General features: G+C 46.2%; 1 protein-coding gene across 1 annotated transcript in view; it reads left to right on the top strand.

Moving 5' to 3' along the window:
- The window catches only part of Aopep (aminopeptidase O (putative)), a 307,096-nt gene that overhangs the window by 275,978 nt on the left and 14,023 nt on the right, over positions 1-17,095 (top strand). The window contains exon 14 of the mRNA XM_032884277.1: positions 11,284-11,400. Coding sequence (XP_032740168.1) covers positions 11,284-11,400 — 117 coding nt within the window. The remainder of the gene's footprint in view (positions 1-11,283; positions 11,401-17,095) is intronic.

The raw sequence follows: 17,095 nt of genomic DNA, 5'->3' as shown, positions 1-17,095 counted from the left end.
TAAGAACGTTGAGATGCCCCTGCATTGCCGCGAGACTGCCCTAGGGACCAGACGGAAGCTTACTCTTAATTGATGGTGAGAGTTCAGTCTCCAACAGACTTGCTTTTAGAATCAAACCCTGAGCATTGGCACAAGGCTGCTTAAAGTTGATCTTTACAGGTACGTTCTGGGGAGTTCTGCAGAGCTTCTAGCCCCTGCCTCTTTGTTATGCATTTACATTGCCTTCAGTTTTCAGACTGAAAACTACTTTGAGGAATTATGATTTTTAATGATCCGTGTTATTTAAAATATTAACATTCTTAATAAAGAAGTGTTCTGTCTTGCCCAAAAGGAGATTAATTTAGCCAAAACTTTGATTTCTAAATCTTGACTGAAGAATTTGGAAAAGATGAGTCTGGGGGAACTATTTTTCTCTAAAGGGGTGGTCTCCCTGACCTAGTTGTTTACTGTTTATTGGCGGAGAGAGCAGGTGTTTGGGAGTTCCTTCTGTGTTTTTATTTCCCAGCCTCCAGGTTTTTGGTATTAAAGCATTGAGCGGAGTTAGATACGCTGACTTTGGTTTGCATTTGTTTTAACGATTTCTTTATACTGTTTAATCTAGAAATTATTTGTGTTTTTGGTTTTTGTCTGTTTCTTTGCATACATCTTTTAAAAAGACTTAAAATGATTGCTACACTTAAGGTTTAAATTGTGCTTAGCTGCTAAACAAAAATGGTGTTTTGTAAGAAAATAAAATGCTGTATTAATTTTCCATAGCCGTGTACTGTTAGACTGTTAGACCCCTCATCTGAAACTGGAATATACCCTAGTGAAAGCCTGGAAGGAGACAGAAACTGTAATTAACAAAAAATTAAAAATTTTAAAGTCTATTGTGGGTGGGTCCCACTGAAAGACTTGTATAATGTATTTGTGCCAGGTTGTTTAGGGTCAAGGTTTTTATTTCTTCCTCCCAGACAGTAGTTCATTGCCTGAAACTTAAAAATAAAATAAAAACGCTTCGCACAAATACACCCTGTAAGCTTGGGGACAGTTCTAAATGGGTGCAGACGACTTAGATCAAACTAAGACTGGCATGTGGCAGGTACCAGGCAGCCTTCATGCGATGCCATATTTTCTGTACGCATATTTTATGGGTATGGTTCTAGTCCCCGAAATTCCACTCAGCATCTAAAACTGGAGTGAAATTTTAATACTTAAAATTGTTAATGGGTTTCTGCCAGATGTATTTTGCTTGTTTGGGGGGAAATCCTTATGGTTTTGTTTGTGACGATGTATCTTCAAATGCCAGCTTCTCCTTCCTGGAACCTAACTGTGCTCACAGCGGTAATCACATTTGAAGAGGCAGCACTAGGGACCGTGGCGGAGTGGTTCTGTTGTTCGGATTTATCCTGGTGACCAGACTGCCAGTGGTGTGTCCTGGGAGTGTTTCTCATCAGAGCTGGTGGCAAACCCAGGAAAGTTATTCTGGCATCTCTTTCCCCTTCCTCTTTCAGGTAACTGTTGTTAAGGATTTGGAGCGAGAGGTCGGCAGTCGACCCCACCCCCACACTCCTAATTAGCAATTATGCAGATTGTTTACTAGAAACCGGCTAGGCAGCTTATTCCTCTTCTGCCCTCCCTCCTAGTCTTGCACGTTGCTTCCTGGTGACCCAGGAGCGTTTTTTGTTTTTTTTTTTTTTGCTCCGCGGGAAAAACCAGACTGTTTTTCAACCGTTGCTTTTACATCCCTGTTATAGCTGGAAAAATCTTCACCGGAAGTGTTCATGGGACTCTACTTTGCTGGAGGTTAAGCCCAGTGTAATGAGGGGGCCTCACCTTAGTGAATTGTAGGAAAAGTGCCATGCTAAGCCCGCCTTTGTTCCCATTTGAATCACAGACAGTACTGGGACTGGTCTGCGTCTTGTGTAAGTGCCGGGTGGGAGGCGAACATCTAATTAGTGGAATTGGGGGGGCGGGGCTGTCAGGGCGGGGCAGCCTTGTGGATTGGCTAGCACAGAGGGGGCGGGGCAAGCGGTCCTTATCAGCCAGTACACGCAGGTGCAGGTCCCAGGTCAAGGTAAGGAGGCCGCGGCTCCCTTGTATTCCCCTGCACCCTATCGGGGATTTTGCTGCTTTGTTCTCCCTTGTTGAAGGCGTCTCTACTCAGAGTGCGTTCCAGGGCATCGGGATGAGGGCGTTTCTACTCGGAGTGCATTCCAGGGCTACGGGGATTATAGTTTCTGGCTTGTCCTGGAGAAAAGATCCGCAAAGAGACACCCTACCCTGCGGCACGGAAAGCTTGAAGGACACTCCAGGACCAGAAAAAGCGGCAAGGTGGCTGGTTCTGCCTTTGTCTAGGAATGGTCAACAGGTTAAATTGAGGTTCTAAACAGCTCTGCTCAGATGGAAACTCAGATCAAAGCAAAGGACGCACTCTTCCTTGACTTTGGAGGCATTTGTTTGCGTTGCCCTGCGGAGCAACAGTGTGCTCCTTGTATTTCTGCCTCGGCCGTGGTCATTCCTCGCAAAGGTCTGAGTTAAGAAGCTAAGCTGGAGATGAGCAGGGGAAGTGGTTCTCAGCTTGTGGTGTTAAAGTGAGTGATTATAAAGTGAGTAATTTCTGGGTCTCCTCACTTTGAGGGATCTGCAGTCACTCTTTTTTCAGATTATTTGTTTTCGTTGGCACTTAATAATTGCACACATTTAGGGGTTGGGCTGTGGTGTATTGATTCATGTATTGTGTAAACTAGAGTCTGCCTGACTTTGGAATAATGACCGTTTTAGTTGTCGTGTTGACAGCAAAGTGATGGTGAGAAATGAGAATGTGTGCCGTGGTGCCTTGTTTTTAAAGTTTCTCTTTTAAAATCTCAGTTATGTAATTTAATTACGTAGGAAAAATTTCTCTTAAGGAAAACTAGCTTCATTTCTTTCTCTTTAAAAAGGATAAAAAAATTGGTAGTTTTCAAGATAATTCATCATGTAGTTCCATTAGGATCTGTGGGAGAAGGAAGGTCTCTTCGGGGATAAAAATAATCAGAGCACTTAGAATGCATTAACACTTCAACAAAACAAGCGGGGACTTTTCTAAATGGGCCCATTGTACCTATGCAAAGTGAGACACAAGCTGGCCAGAAGCTGAGCAGTTTTATTTTTGTGAAAATTTTAGCAGTGACTTGGTGCCCTTGTGATTTTAGGCGGCAGCTGTCTTGGGGTCACTAGCGTTCTTGATGAGAAAGAGACTGCCCAGCCTTAAACCCACACCTCACTATTGATTGTGCATTCCGCGGCAGCACAAAGGCTTCCTGAATTTCCTAGCCCGGGCTTTGTGGTTGCAGGCGATACCTGCCCTGCATCCAGCCAGGAGTTCACAATGGACCAAAGACCTGAGCACCTCGGGGCCATTCTTAGGCTTCCTGTACAGGGGGTGGCCTCCGTACTTGCCAGTGTTTGTTCCTGACTTGCTTGGTCACTGTGTGTGGAGCATGGCTTTGGATAGGGAGACTTGGTGAGGTTCCTGTCCCATATGCTGCATGCACATCGCAAAGAGCAGCTTCTCCATTATACCAAATGCTGGTCCAATACAGCCTCCATACCCTTGAGGTTTGCAAAACAGGAATATGCAGCCTAAAAGCCTAAAGCCCCTTTCTGTGCCCCCCCCACCAAGTTGTTCATTTCCCCCCACCAAGTTGTTCATTTCTTCCCCTTGCATGAATATTCTTGAATTTTTCAGAGTTGATCCAGGGTATAAAATGCCCACCCTGGGATCCCAGAGTGTGAAAGATGGGGTCAACCCTGTAAAGCGAGACAGCCACACTGGGTAGCAGTGGGACAGTGGTACCTAGCAAGCATTTGCTTCAATAACAATTGCGTGCTTTGTTTTCCCAGCAGTAATTCATGAAGTAAGATTTGGCCCCCTCTTCTAGCATCCTGCTGTTTGTCTGTACTTGTGGTTGGCTGTACGTACATTAATGATACAGAAGAAACCAACTGGCAAATTGTAGACGTCTGCCAGAATCTGTGGATTAGATTCGGTAGGAAAGACAGAAGAACATTAGAAAATAAAATCTGGCCAGAAAAATATTTATGTTGTACAGCTCCTTCTCCTGTGAAGAAAGGCCAGAGCCGGGGTGAGGGGACATTATTTTTTGGCTTCAGATGAACAGCTTAGGGTGAAATTCATTTCGAAACTGTTTCAAACTGACTACCCACACCTGAGTGCGTGAGGCGCACCTCTCTGAGCAGTGGCTTCTCTGGGCTTCCGCTGCCTCTCTCGTCCCTCTCATTATAACCGTGTTTTTGTGGCTTTGTTTTTTACGCTAAATCTTAATCCTTGTTAGCAAGTTTAACATGGAGGCCTGGCTTGTTCCTCATGTAGTAGTCCAGTTTCTTCATCGGTGGACCCTCATCCTCACTAAGCCTGGTCCACTGCATCCGAGACATCAGCATCACCCCGTACAGAGCTGATAAAAACCTTTTAGGTCAGAACATTTGGATTTGAATTCTTTGAATAGTTCTACTGTAGGGCAGACCGTCTGTTCTGAACCTTTGCCTGCCTCTGTACATCTGCTCCCAATAGATCATTCACACCATTAAGTTGTTCATTGATGACTCTTCTTGCAGACGTCGTCACCTGTTACTCTATCTTGCCATGTTGGATACTGAATTCATCTTAATCATTTGACTATGAAATCTGGGAGTGGATGGGCACGTAAAACATGTGGATTCAGTCCACCATAAATCCCCTTAAGCATGCCCACTCTCATGACAGACGTTAAAATAGAGTTGTGTTTGAGCATACTTTGACCTGTTTAAACTTGGGGATTCTAGCTTTGTGATACAGCTTTGAAGATGGTGTTTTCTGTGGGAGGTGGGCTGTTCTGCACATTAGCACTCAGTCAGAGGAGACGCTGCTTCCACAGTGACTCTCGCTCTTGCTCATGACTGTGAGAGCCTCGGTTCTTTCAGCCTTATCGGAGGCAGAGTTGACTGAACCAGACTCAGCCAAGGAGCTGGTGTCGGCTGGCTTACTTATTCACTAAAAATCACACATTTATCGTAAAGCCACACCGGTTTTCTCAGTTTGACATAGTAATGTAGGAATATAGAGAAACATAAGAAAAATTTCTGGGATTGAGTAAATTTATAGTTAACTATATTTTCTTATGGAAGAAAAAAAATCAGACAATATTTGGTAACTTTCTTTAAATGCCAGAGCCTTGTGTGTATCTGTAAGCATTTGGAAAACAGTATTCTTCCATCTTTAAATCGTTTTCTTCCAATTATCTGTGTGTGCGCATAATGTACGTGTGGGTACCCGTGCCATTTGTCTTCCATGTGGATCTGTAGATTGAACTCTGTTTACCAGGATTGCACAGCAGCACCTCCTTACACAGAAGCAAGTTTTCTATTTAACAAGATTGCCACGGTCTGTGGGTGAAGTACCGAAGCCAGCGAATGCTGTTCCTAGTCAGGAACACAGCCATTTCCCTGTGTGCCTGTTAGGGAAGCGGCACATAGGTGGGCCTACAGTTCAGAAACTGCTGGTTGCCTTCTCAGCAGTTCATTCGCAGATGCAGCCCGAACTGCATGAGGTCTGTATCCCTTCTGAAATTCATCAGGACATGCTTACAGCAGGATTAAGAAAATATTTCAGGTCGAGGTATAGGCAGAAAAGACGGAAAGGGTGTGTGGGTCACCCAAAACTGGACTGGGACTTCACTAACTTCCTCCTAGGTCTTTAGAAATTTATTTTATTTGTCCTGGAAATGTGGCTCAATTGGTAGAGTACTGGCCTAGCATGTATGTGTGTGCACACAAACATGGGAGCACACGCACACACATGAACACACAAGAACACACACACATATACGAACACACACACACGAACACACACGAACACACAAACGAATGCACGCATGCCTGAGCCCGAATATTCCTTGGTGTCACATGCTTGTAATTTCAGAACTCCAGAAGTGGAAGTAGCAACATCAGAAGTTCACTGTTCTCTATCCTTTGTTACCCAAGAAGTTTCAAGCTAGCCTCGGCTACATGGACTGAAAAAGAGGAAAGGGGGTATTTTACCCAAATTCAGACATTTTCTACACTTTATGCTGAACTCTTCTCTCCACTGACAACAGCTCTCTCTCACCATCTCACCGTATCAGAAGCTCTTACCCCTTCTCTGTAATAGCCGTAATATCCATTCTGTGGCTACAACATTGCGTTTTAACTCAGAACTAGCTAAAGGTTTGACAATGGAAATGCATTTATTCCTGTGTTGGACTTTACATTGAGATGAATTGTTGTATAACAAGAATTTAGAGTTAAGATATCACTGCTTATAAATGAGAAGGTCAATGTCATCAAAATCTGAACACAAGAAGTTGAAAGTGCTCTCTGATACATTAAAGTGCTGTGCTTTGGGAATCCTTCAGCAGGACGGAAAATGTCCTGAAGTGCTCTGGGACTTCTTGTTTGAATCAGTTCTCCCCAGAAGCATGAAGTGGCGGGAGTGGACCCCTCTGTCCCGTCACTATGGGCCTGGCAGATTCTAGGCAGGCAGACAGGAAAACCTCAAATGTCTCTTGTAAAAATCCTTGGAAATTTTTAATTTGAGCATTTAGCATGATTTAGTTTCTGAACTACACAATGGCATAAAATATTAGCAGACACATGGTTGTAGGATCCAGCTGGCTCGGTGGTCTGGTGTCGTGTAGTTCACAGAACGTGCTTTCCGTTACACCACACGAAGCATGGGTAAAACTTCTAGCAAAGGTTCAAATCATAGCACATTTGAGAGTTTGACTCTCCCGCTCGGAAGCCTGGTGATTCTCTACCACAGCCTACTTCAGCTCCCACCTGCTCTTGGCGGCTCTCACGGTCTTTCATTTTGTGGTAATTTGGGAGTGCTGTGACCAAACAATGACGTACAAGTTCACATATCATCTCAGGCTATTGGTAACGTATCTGACATATCTGACATCGTGAATTCTGTGAATGTTTGTGGCTGCAGTGGCCATTGCAAAGTGTAGCTCTGAAGGTGCTCGATAACCAAGAGTAACTGACGCCACTGGGAGAGTCCGCCTGCCTGTTGGTCGATTTCTGTAGTCACTCTTCATTATTTGATAACCTTCATTTACTAGCAACCTCCATTTTTACCCTCAAAATAATCCAAACAAGATTCACATCCAGTGCTCTATCTACCCTTAGGTTTAGGCAGTCCTTTAAAGTCCTATGCAGACAGGAACCCGTGTGGAGAACTGTTTCTGCTGAACAGCAGCCGCAGCTGTTTCTCTTTAAGTTTCCAATGCATGGAAGGCACTTTACTTCTGTCCGGAGGTCCCGCAGACGTTGCCCATGAACGCAGGCTTAACATGCCTCCCCTGCCTGTTGTGTGCATCCCAACAGGAAAGGAAGCCCTTGCCTGACAGGCAGAGGAGACCAGGCTTCCTCTGGCTGTGTTTCTGTTTCTCTCTGGATCCTGAGGAAATAGAAGTTCCTGCTCTTGTTTGGGGAGCTTCTCTCCGTGGTATCCTTATCTCACGCTATTGGCAAGAATCTTGGATGTGAAAATTCACTCAGTGGAACTTTAAGTCTCAGAGCCGTGCCTATCTTGCTTCCGTCCACCCGTGTCCCTCACCTGTAGCAGGCAGCCATGGACCTGAGTGGGTGGCCTTCAGTCCTGCAAGGTAGTGGCTGTGTTTCCTGGAAACGGTTTCCAGATTCGGAGTGCCTCATAAAATGAAGGTGTTTTATATCCTCGAGGTCCCCCTTCACCTTCTACACGTGACTCTCAAAGGTCAGTGGCATTCTGCCCCGGCCCTGCCCCGTTTGGGTTGAATTCCAGCCAACAAGTCTCCAGCCTACAGGAGAACTTGAGATTTCTCTCCCTCCCCCATGTCTTCTGTTTTGTTCTGTGTAAACCAGTCCCTGCCAAAGTAACATAGACAAATATAGCAGAGAATGCTTTTCTGGAAGATGCATGCTCCCAAAGCATTTTTTAACCATTTTTGGGAAGAATTGATCGTTTGTGCGTTTCAGACAGACTGAAAGAGGCGGGGAAGCTGTAGCTATAATGGAAGTGACATCATACATTATTGCCCCATTGATCCGCTTTTAGTCTCCAGCCAGGATAAAAGGAAATGGCACCAGGGAGGAAGCATGCTTCATTTCGGCTCAGATCCCAGAGTGATAATGGGGTAATAATAGAACTCACGCCACTGTCAGTCTGTGGCTGCATTAGTCTCGGGCTCGCTCAGTCTGGAGCCGCACTGACTTCCTTCCCCGTGCAGCCGCCGCTGTGCGCCAGCTGGGCGGCCAGGGAGGGGCTCAAGGGCTCCCCTTGGCCCTCAAGGCAATGCCAGCTGCAGTCCTGATGTTTGTGCCCGTGGAAGCTTCATGGCGAGACTTGTCATGTCTGTGGCGTTCCCAACCTGGGAGGTAAGCCTGCTCTTCTGCATGGTGTTGTGCTAATGGAAGAGAAAGTGGGGGCTGCCATTGTGTGGATTGTCCTCTGGGAGGGAGCTCAGAGTGACATCCATCCCTGCCCCAACCCACCCCTTCCCACCGCTGCCTCTGTGAAGGACTGGGGCTCCAAGGAGAGCCAGGGTTGGTTTTCTTTGTGCTGCTTTTACTTGGATTGGGATTGGAGGTTGGAAATTTCACATTTTTCACTCCAAGAAACTTTAAAACTAACGTTCGGACTTGTGCCGCTCTCCTCAATTTTTAAATCGGGGATCAGGGGAGTGGAGCGAACAAAGCTAACTTTTTTTCTTTGTGTATTTCTTTAAAATTAACAACTCTCAAGTCTTCAATGTTAATGGCAAGAACACAGAGTTCCACAGTCCTTAGTAACATTTGTACTTGATTGACTTCCTGCTACATCTTGCTTCGTGTGTTCATTTGAGTAAGTTTTACAGGCCTGTGCTGTTGTTTTCCAGTACCCATCTGATTTGGGCAGCTAGTAGTCTTATATTTATTTCCTCTTGAGTTTCCAAGGCAGATGCAGTTTTACAAGACCTGAGGTGTTCCCTATTTGGAAATGATAACATAGATTATTGTTTTTGAAAAGAAAGAATTTTCTCTTTCTTTTGCAACTGAATGGTGGCTGTCAGTCTCCCCGCAAGGCCGACCTAGCAATACGGCACGGCACGATGACTTCCCTGGGCCTGATGCTGTTTTTTTCTCAGTGACACCATAGTACAGCTAGTATCCTTTGCATTACCTCCATGGTAGCACACAGTCAATCCCATAGTTGTGTCAAAGTTCATTTGATTTCTCTGGGACTGGAAGTGGATATTTCCCTGTTCTGGCTGCCAGGACAGCTGACTGCACAGCACATTCACAAGTACTTGAGATCTCAGTCACTTTGTGAACATTTATCCAGTGTTATTTCTTTTCTACTGTAGGGTGGCTTGACAGGGAGCAACTATGTATTTTACAAAGAGACGCTCACCCCATTAAAATATTTTTGCTTTAACACACCGTCTTTTCAAGTCTGTAATCCTTTTTTTTTTTTTTTGTGATATAATATTTACTTGTGAATGAATGGTAGTTTTATTATATGTGGCTGAAAACAGTGTCAGGCCACTGATTTGTCTTCCTTCATTGTTTAGAGACTACATTTTCCCATGAATTGGAGAGCCAGGTGGCTGTAGGTTGTTTACTAACAGTGCTTTCTCCATTCTATAAAGGCCAGACTAGCACAGATCTCCCCGCATTAGGGAGGAATGTTAAGCGTGGCTGTGCCTTCTAGCCTGCCTGCCCCTGAACAAGCCTGCTCTTGCAGGAGAGTGTCTGTAACCTACTGAATGGAGGAGGATGGATTCCTTGGAGGGGTGTGTACCCTCACTCTTTCCTGCCTTTTAATTAGAGCCAGATAAACTTAGGAAACAGCCCTAAAGGTTTGAGTGCATATGTACTCCCCTCCAGCCCTCCCTTCCCTCTCAGTCATCCATCTTAAGTCAGGGGGCTTAGCTCTAAATGTTTCCATTGCATCAATTTTGTGACAACAAAAGCTTTCCACGATCCTTTTGATTCTGTTTGTGTGGGGTTGTGAGCTCTCTGCTTGGAAGAAAATAGCACGCAGGTGTAGATCTTCTTGGGCTCCCATGTTAGCAGTTCTCAGACTTTTAAGCTGGAGCTGTGTTCAGTGACTGAAGCCAGGAGGGATACTCGGGTTAGGCATACCAGTGACTTTAGCCACTGCCACAACAAAAACCAAGAGAAGGAGTGAGGTAGCTTGAGGTAAAGGGGCCTTAGTTGGGGCCCAAGGGAAGACAGGGTGCAGGAGGGTGTCTAGCTTGTAGCCTCTGGACAAAGCATGTATTTTAGGGTAAAAAGGAGAGGCAAGAGGAGAGAGGCTGAAAAGTTAATGACTTCTGAGTGATAGAAATTTGCAGATAAAATCATGGTGTTCGTAGGCACCCTCCGATGACCTAGTGTCAGAAATTTGGTTTGCTTAGAAGAATTATCAGGCGTAGCCCAGGCTGCAGGGTACCCAGTGCAGAGAATGTGGAGTTTGTATAGAGTTGTAAAACCCTGATTTTGGCATGAATCTGTTTCAGTCATACAGGTGTATCTCTAGTTTTCTCTCCACTCTGCTGTTGGGGTGAGACGGCCATCCTGGGAGGAGCTCCCAGTAAGCGCAGCAGCTGTCTGTTCAGTCACTTGGTTTTATGTGTGTGTCACATGCAGGTTTCTCCCTCTCTCCTTTAGCTGCTGTCGCACTGATTTGGGTGTTAGGAAAAGGAGCGAGAGTAACTGTGCTTAGGTGCGTGTGCTTCTGTTGCTTATCTGCAGCCTGTAAAGTGTGGTTGGGTTGGGTTGTAGTACCTTATCTGCGGGTTATAAACAGACTGCTCAGGAAGGGGAGGGGCGTGAGCCGGCAGTTGTTACACTGTGTTTAGTTTTCAGGGTTTTGCAGGTGCCTTGTAGGTCTACATGGTTCAAAAAGAAATCTGAACCCATCTCCACCTGGTTAACTCCTGTGAATTTGCCTAAAGTTGGATGCCCTCTCCAGTCCTTGTATAACCATGAGACATTGTGACATTAAGACAAGTGCCATTTTAATCTTCTGTAAGCACATACCCAACATGATAAACAAGGGAAACCGGCTTTGCCAGGATACAGATCTTTAGGGCTGCAGACAACCCTGATGTGTGAGGAAAGTCAGCAGATGCTCTCTCCATTCTTCAGATGTTAAGAGGGCCAGGGTTTCCCTGGCCCAGAGGTTCTTGCTCAGAATTTTGGTATTGACTTCTTGTTGCCTACATGACATTTCAAGGGCTGTTTCTTTGTCCTCAGCTTTCTCCAGACCAGATCGTGTTGCTTTTGGAGTGGCTCTTAGAGCAGAAGACCCTGAGCCCCCAGACACTGCATCGTCTCCAGCAGTCGTACCATCTCCAGGAGCAGGATGCAGAGGTAACACGGTTGAAACTGTGCACCCCCACCGTTGGGAAGACAATGAGCCCTCTGCAACCCCAGCCGTGAGCTGCTGCTGGCTGTAGTGCCCCGTGCTCGCTTTAAGAGTCAAGGGCTGGGCTTCCAGCGACAAGTGATCAGCCTTCTGACACTTCAGACAAGTGCCTGCTCTCCTCCAGGGGTCTCCTGTGGTCACTTTGTACATGAACTGTTTGGAGACCTGGGTTTTCCACCCGACTACATAAATTATGAAGACAGACACAAGTCTCCCATAAGCCTGAGCTACAGGGTGGAGTTTTTTGAATTAGGGCTTGGGCGGGTCATTTTGTGCTCTAGTGATGCTGCCTTTCCCTTGTTCATTAAGGAAACTCAGCTCAGATGTGTGGGAGCGGCTCGGCTCGGCTCGGCTCGGCTACATTCAGCTAGGACAAGAAAGAAGCCATGTGTAAAGGAAATGAAAAACTAATCTAGCAGCCATGGTTTAAAAAGTAAAATTGGATGACTGTGGTAATGCAGTATGATGTGAGCCTTAATATATTTTAGTTTATTAAGAGCACAGTACAGATCCTAGATGGATTCCAGGTTTGAAAAAATATAAAATCATAAATATTTAATGTATTTAATCATCATAAGAAAAAGTTCAAAGAGAAATGATCTTTGACACAAAGCTTTTAAATGTAGAGAACATAAGAAACCTCAACTCTGAGCTTTCTATGCACTGCAGTCCAGCAGCCTCTAGCACGTGGGCCATTAGGACACTGGAAACTTAGCACTCCTGAGTCTGGTGCACGCGGGGACCAAGGGTGTGTTCAGGCTCTTGATACTTATTAGTCTATTTTCGAACTTCTATTTTAGACCAGTTGGCTTATGTGAAACATTGTAATGGCTCTTAGAGTTAGTAAAGTGGCTTACACTGACAAAGAATTCCTTAGTAGCACACTGGAAAGATAGACTTTGTTACACATTTTCCAAGTCCACAGATTTAGGAACAGTAGGGAAAAGTCCATAGGGAGACACTGGCACCCTTTACCACCGGTGCATGTATAGATCAAATTTGTTTGTTTCTGCTCTTAGCCCTTTTGTTTATCAGAGACTCCAAATGTCAGACTTATTTTTAATTAGTGTTGGAAAGACCTTGCTATTTATAGGCAAAGGGTTGTGTTTTGACAGGGTTTGGATCCCACTGGAGTCAAGGCTCCTGCCAGCCTGCAGCGACCGGGTGGGAAGGTCAGAGCAGGTGCTGACCACCTGTCCCTTGATGCCAGGAAGCCACGAGGCTCCAATCCCTTCTCCTTCCTTCCTCCTGGTTGGCATGTCACACATCCTGTCTTACCTTACAGCCTGATACAGTTACTATGTATCATTCTTTAAACCTTCGAGAAGGAAGTAGGTGTCTCCCTTTTTTGTAAATATAAAAAAAACTATATCTTACTGCCCAAAAGCAGGACACTTGGTTCTGCTGTGATCCTTGGAGTCCAGGTAAACTAAATGTATTCTGGCTTCCCTTACACACTCATGATCTGACTATAGCATTTACCCTTTATCATCTACACACTGAGAAGGAAATGGTGCCGACAGGTCAGGCTCAGCCTTGGAGGCTTGCATTTGTCAGATAGCTCAGTGAGTGAACAGTGTAGCCTCAGAGCAAACATCTCTAAACCAGGTATTCAAGAAAGGCCCCTCAGAGGAAGCAACATTGAAGACAAGAGGACGTGGCTACACAAGACCAGAAAGATGTGTAGACTTAGCACATGTCAGAAGAGTGGCCAGCAAATGTCTGTAGAGGACCGCAGAGTTCATAGTTCAGGCCATGTGGTTTCTGCAACAACTCTTCAACTTTGCTGTTAAAGCAAGCCCACACAGCTTAGGTGAGTGTTGCTGTAAGCCAGGAAAGCTATGATAAACTTAACCTGGGTCTCAGTATAACTAGCTCTCCCCTGACTCTCACCAGCCCTGAGTCTCTCACCAACCCTGCTCCTGGTCGCTTCTCACAGCATTTTGCAGCTGTGGCCCCTGCAGGGGCTGCAGACTGAAGATCCTGCACTTCAAACTTAAGCAGCGGCTTTGTGCTAGTGGTTCCGTCGCTAGTGTGCCTGCACTTTCTTATGCTCGTGGCTTTTCTTGTACTGAAGCTCCTGTGAAATGTCACTTTGAGTCTGAAAAGCAACAAGATTTCAGTAACCATGTTGTCTTCTAGAAACTTCAAATTTTAAGTGTGCCTTCTGGTGACTAGGCGGCAGGAATGAAGTTAAACCATCAGCTACTTTCATTTGAGTGACAGACTCCACAGGAGAAAGGGTTGTCCCTTGGTGGAAACAAACTTGAGGTTTCTGACTTGGTTTCCACTATTTCTCTGTGACTGAGCAAATAAGGGAGTTCCATCGAGTTGCCACGGTTCTCAGACATGGAACAAGTAAGAGTCACTTGAAAGATGGCCAAAGAGACCTGTAGCAGGGTTTTGCGCCCAACCTCCCCTGAGAAAGGGTGAGGCAAGTTGGGCTTCCAGTGCTCTGTGCAGGTCACTGTTAGGTTCTGGGTCTGCTGTTGCATAAGGATGATAAAGACTGTTTCTATGACCTGCTGAAAGGCTGTCCTCCCATTCCTACGATTAGCCTGAAGGCATGTGTGGTTGAGAAGGGGACCTGCTGTAAGTTGTGGCTTCAGCTGGCCATGCCCCTCATGACAAAACACGATGCACATCCCTCAGCTCACTTCAGGCAACTTGTGTGTGAAGCCCACTTGAACGTTTTAGACTGGGACATACCTTGGCCTAAAGCATCTTCAACATTTTTCTGTTTGTGTTTTCTGAATTTAAAAAATTCACGTGTGTGTGTGTGTGTGTGTGTGTGTGTGTGTGTGTGTGTGTGTGTGTATGCACACATATATCTTTCTAATTTAATTTTGGAAAACTAAGAAGCAGTGTCTCATTGCCTTGTGTGACCAGTGATCAGAGTGGCCCACAGTCGAGTGTGTCCTGCACTGATGTCTCGGTTGAAACATCAGCCAGAAAGGCAAGAAGGTCAGCGTCGGCCACTGACAGTACTAGTTTATCTCCTCACAAAGTGGGAAGCTCTGTAACATGAAAGGAAGACTGTCCTCATCAGCACACAAGGGCAGGAGCGTCAGGACAAGTTCCCAGCCATCTTGGGCTGCGTAGTGAAACCAGTCTCAAGCTACCACAGAGAAAAGGGGGCGAGCCATCGGGATGAAATAGAGTTAGGTACAGTGCCCTGCTTTCATCCCAGCTCTCTGGAGGGAGACACAGGTGCGTCTCAGTGGGTTTGAGGGCAGCCTGGTCTGCACAGCACATTCCTAGCCAGCCTGGTTTATACCCATGCCTGAAGCACTACCTTGTGGTTGGTTTCTAAGCACCCAGATCAGGGCATGGTGCTGGTCAAGACATGGACTTTGCAGTGAGCCACGTTCAGGTCACATAGCCACGCTCAGGTGCTGATGCGTGACATTTGCCTTCCCCTGGCCTCACGCTCCTCCTCAGCACAACATCATCTCAACTGTACTCCCAGCGCAGAGGGGCGGGGGACTTGATGAGATGACCTTTGCTCTGGGGTTTTATATCTGATCTTGTTTTCCTTGGAAACTGTGCTGTGTCTGAGCGTGCCTCTGTCAGGACGCACTAGCAGATGGAGCCCTCAGTTGGAGATCTACACTCTTTCTTACCAGCTCTCCAGACCCCTACCTTTTGTTGTCTTGGGAAAAGGTTCCTAAGCCTCAATTTCCTGGGGATTAAAATGAATCCATAAATACTTTCTTCACAGAATTAACAAGGTAAGATGAGGAATCGTGCAAGACTATAAACAAAATGTGAACAGCCCATGGTTGGGTTTATCAGGTTGTTTCTGGGCTGTCTGGCCAGGGGTGGAATCTAGGGCTTTGTGCACATGCTTGACCACTGAGCCATGACCCAGCCTAGCATGACCGTTGGTTAATGTGGTTTCTGGTCATGGGAAGGCTCTTTCTTAGCTGAGAGAGTCTTGCTGTCTCTTCAGCTCTGTATTTTTTTCCCCATAAACTAAAGCAGAGAAGGGGAAGACTTAGCCTTCTAAGGGTGTGTGTTGTCTTCTGCTTGGGACAGCCTGTTCTACTTGTGGTCACAGAATTCCTGGTCTTGGGTTAATGGTTGGTTGTCATGTTCTTTGCCCCTGGAGTAGGGACAGGGACGGGGTGGAGGTGGAGATGGGGAGATGGATACTCCAAATCAAGGTTTCTTGGCTCCCATTTTCTGATACTTCACAGCTCCGTGTCGTGGGTGTTCAGCATCCATGGCTCCTCTGTTTATGAGGCTCCCTTTCTCCTGTTACAGGACTCCAAATGTCCCCAGATATTTCCTGAGTGGCAAAGTCCCTTTTAAGAAGCTCTGCTCTAATGTAGCAGTGGGTTCAGAAAAGGCAGCTTTTAAAATCACATGATGACTGTCTAACACTTGCTAACAGCCTAAGTAGGGTTCGATAGCTAACAACATTTAGGAGCCACCTGGAGCCCACTCCGCCCCACCAAAAGCTTTAGAGAATGGAACTTTGGGAGAGGCGGTTCTTCTGGTAGAAGAGGAAGACAGGCCAGCAAGGGAAGATGGCAGCAGGCTGGTACGGAACAGTGAGCCCATGCTGTGAGACCCAGAGAAAGCCTCTGTAAGCACCTGCAGCAGCACCTCTGTGTGGGCTGCCTGTGGAGAAACAGGCTGTCTCTCACAGACCCTTCTCTACATTGCTGGCTGTGTCAGAGAGCCTGGCTAGCCTCAAGTGGCTCCGGGCCTCCTTGCCTCCAGCAGAGTCTAAGTAGCAAGATGAGGTAGAAACTGACCCTACTGAGGCCAGGTGTGGGTCTCCAGTGCAGCCCTAGGTTTGAAGCAGTTGTTAACACAAGCTTTGCACCAAGGCCTTAGCACCCATGGCCCTGCCCCAGGAGGTCAAGGCCTATGAGTAGAAACAATGCCACAGCATCAGCTGCCTCTTCACAGTTGCTGGAGACCCATGGCTGCCCTGGGCAACAGTGATACAGAGCCTCATCACCAAGACTCCAACCTGGTCAGTCACCAACCAGTACTGTCGAATACATCATTGTGAGAGGACACTCTTAAGATGGGTATTCAGATCGAATATAAAACAAGAAAGTAATGTAGAGTGTTGAAAGACAGTAAGGGAACTGGTATTCGGGGTAGAAATTAAGGTTGGGTGTGGTAGCATTGATCTTTAATCCCAATACAGAGATGCAGAGGCACACAAATATTGGAGTTCAAGGTCAGCCTGGTGTACATCTCACAGAGAAACTCCCTGAGGACATCTTGATCACTATGCGTTCCACCTGGCAACTCACAGATACAGTGTTCCAAGCAGTGGACACACATCTTTGTGGTACAGAGGACCTGGATCGTTGTGATTGAACCCAGGTGGCACACAAGGGCCACAGGCTTCAGAGTCCGACTCTGTCTTCTGTGTGAAGGTGCTTGTGAGCTCAGTTAGGCAGGCCTGTCTACAGCCCTGCCTCCTCTAACTTGGAGAAGAGGCCGTGTGTCCGCCTCTCTTTAGCTGTATCCACACCCCCTTCCTTGTGCTTAGTTTGTAACAGTGTCTTTCCGCACTTTTCAGTCAGGAAAGTATTGCTCAGATTTTTTTGGTGGTTTTCTTTCTTGTTACTTGGTTCAGTGTTCACAAAAGTTTTCTGTGGAAAGCCAGCCATA

The sequence above is a fragment of the Rattus rattus genome, chromosome 14 (assembly GCF_011064425.1).
Source record: "Rattus rattus isolate New Zealand chromosome 14, Rrattus_CSIRO_v1, whole genome shotgun sequence".
Taxonomy (NCBI): domain Eukaryota; kingdom Metazoa; phylum Chordata; class Mammalia; order Rodentia; family Muridae; genus Rattus; species Rattus rattus.
This window is presented reverse-complemented; position numbering and strand designations above follow the sequence as displayed.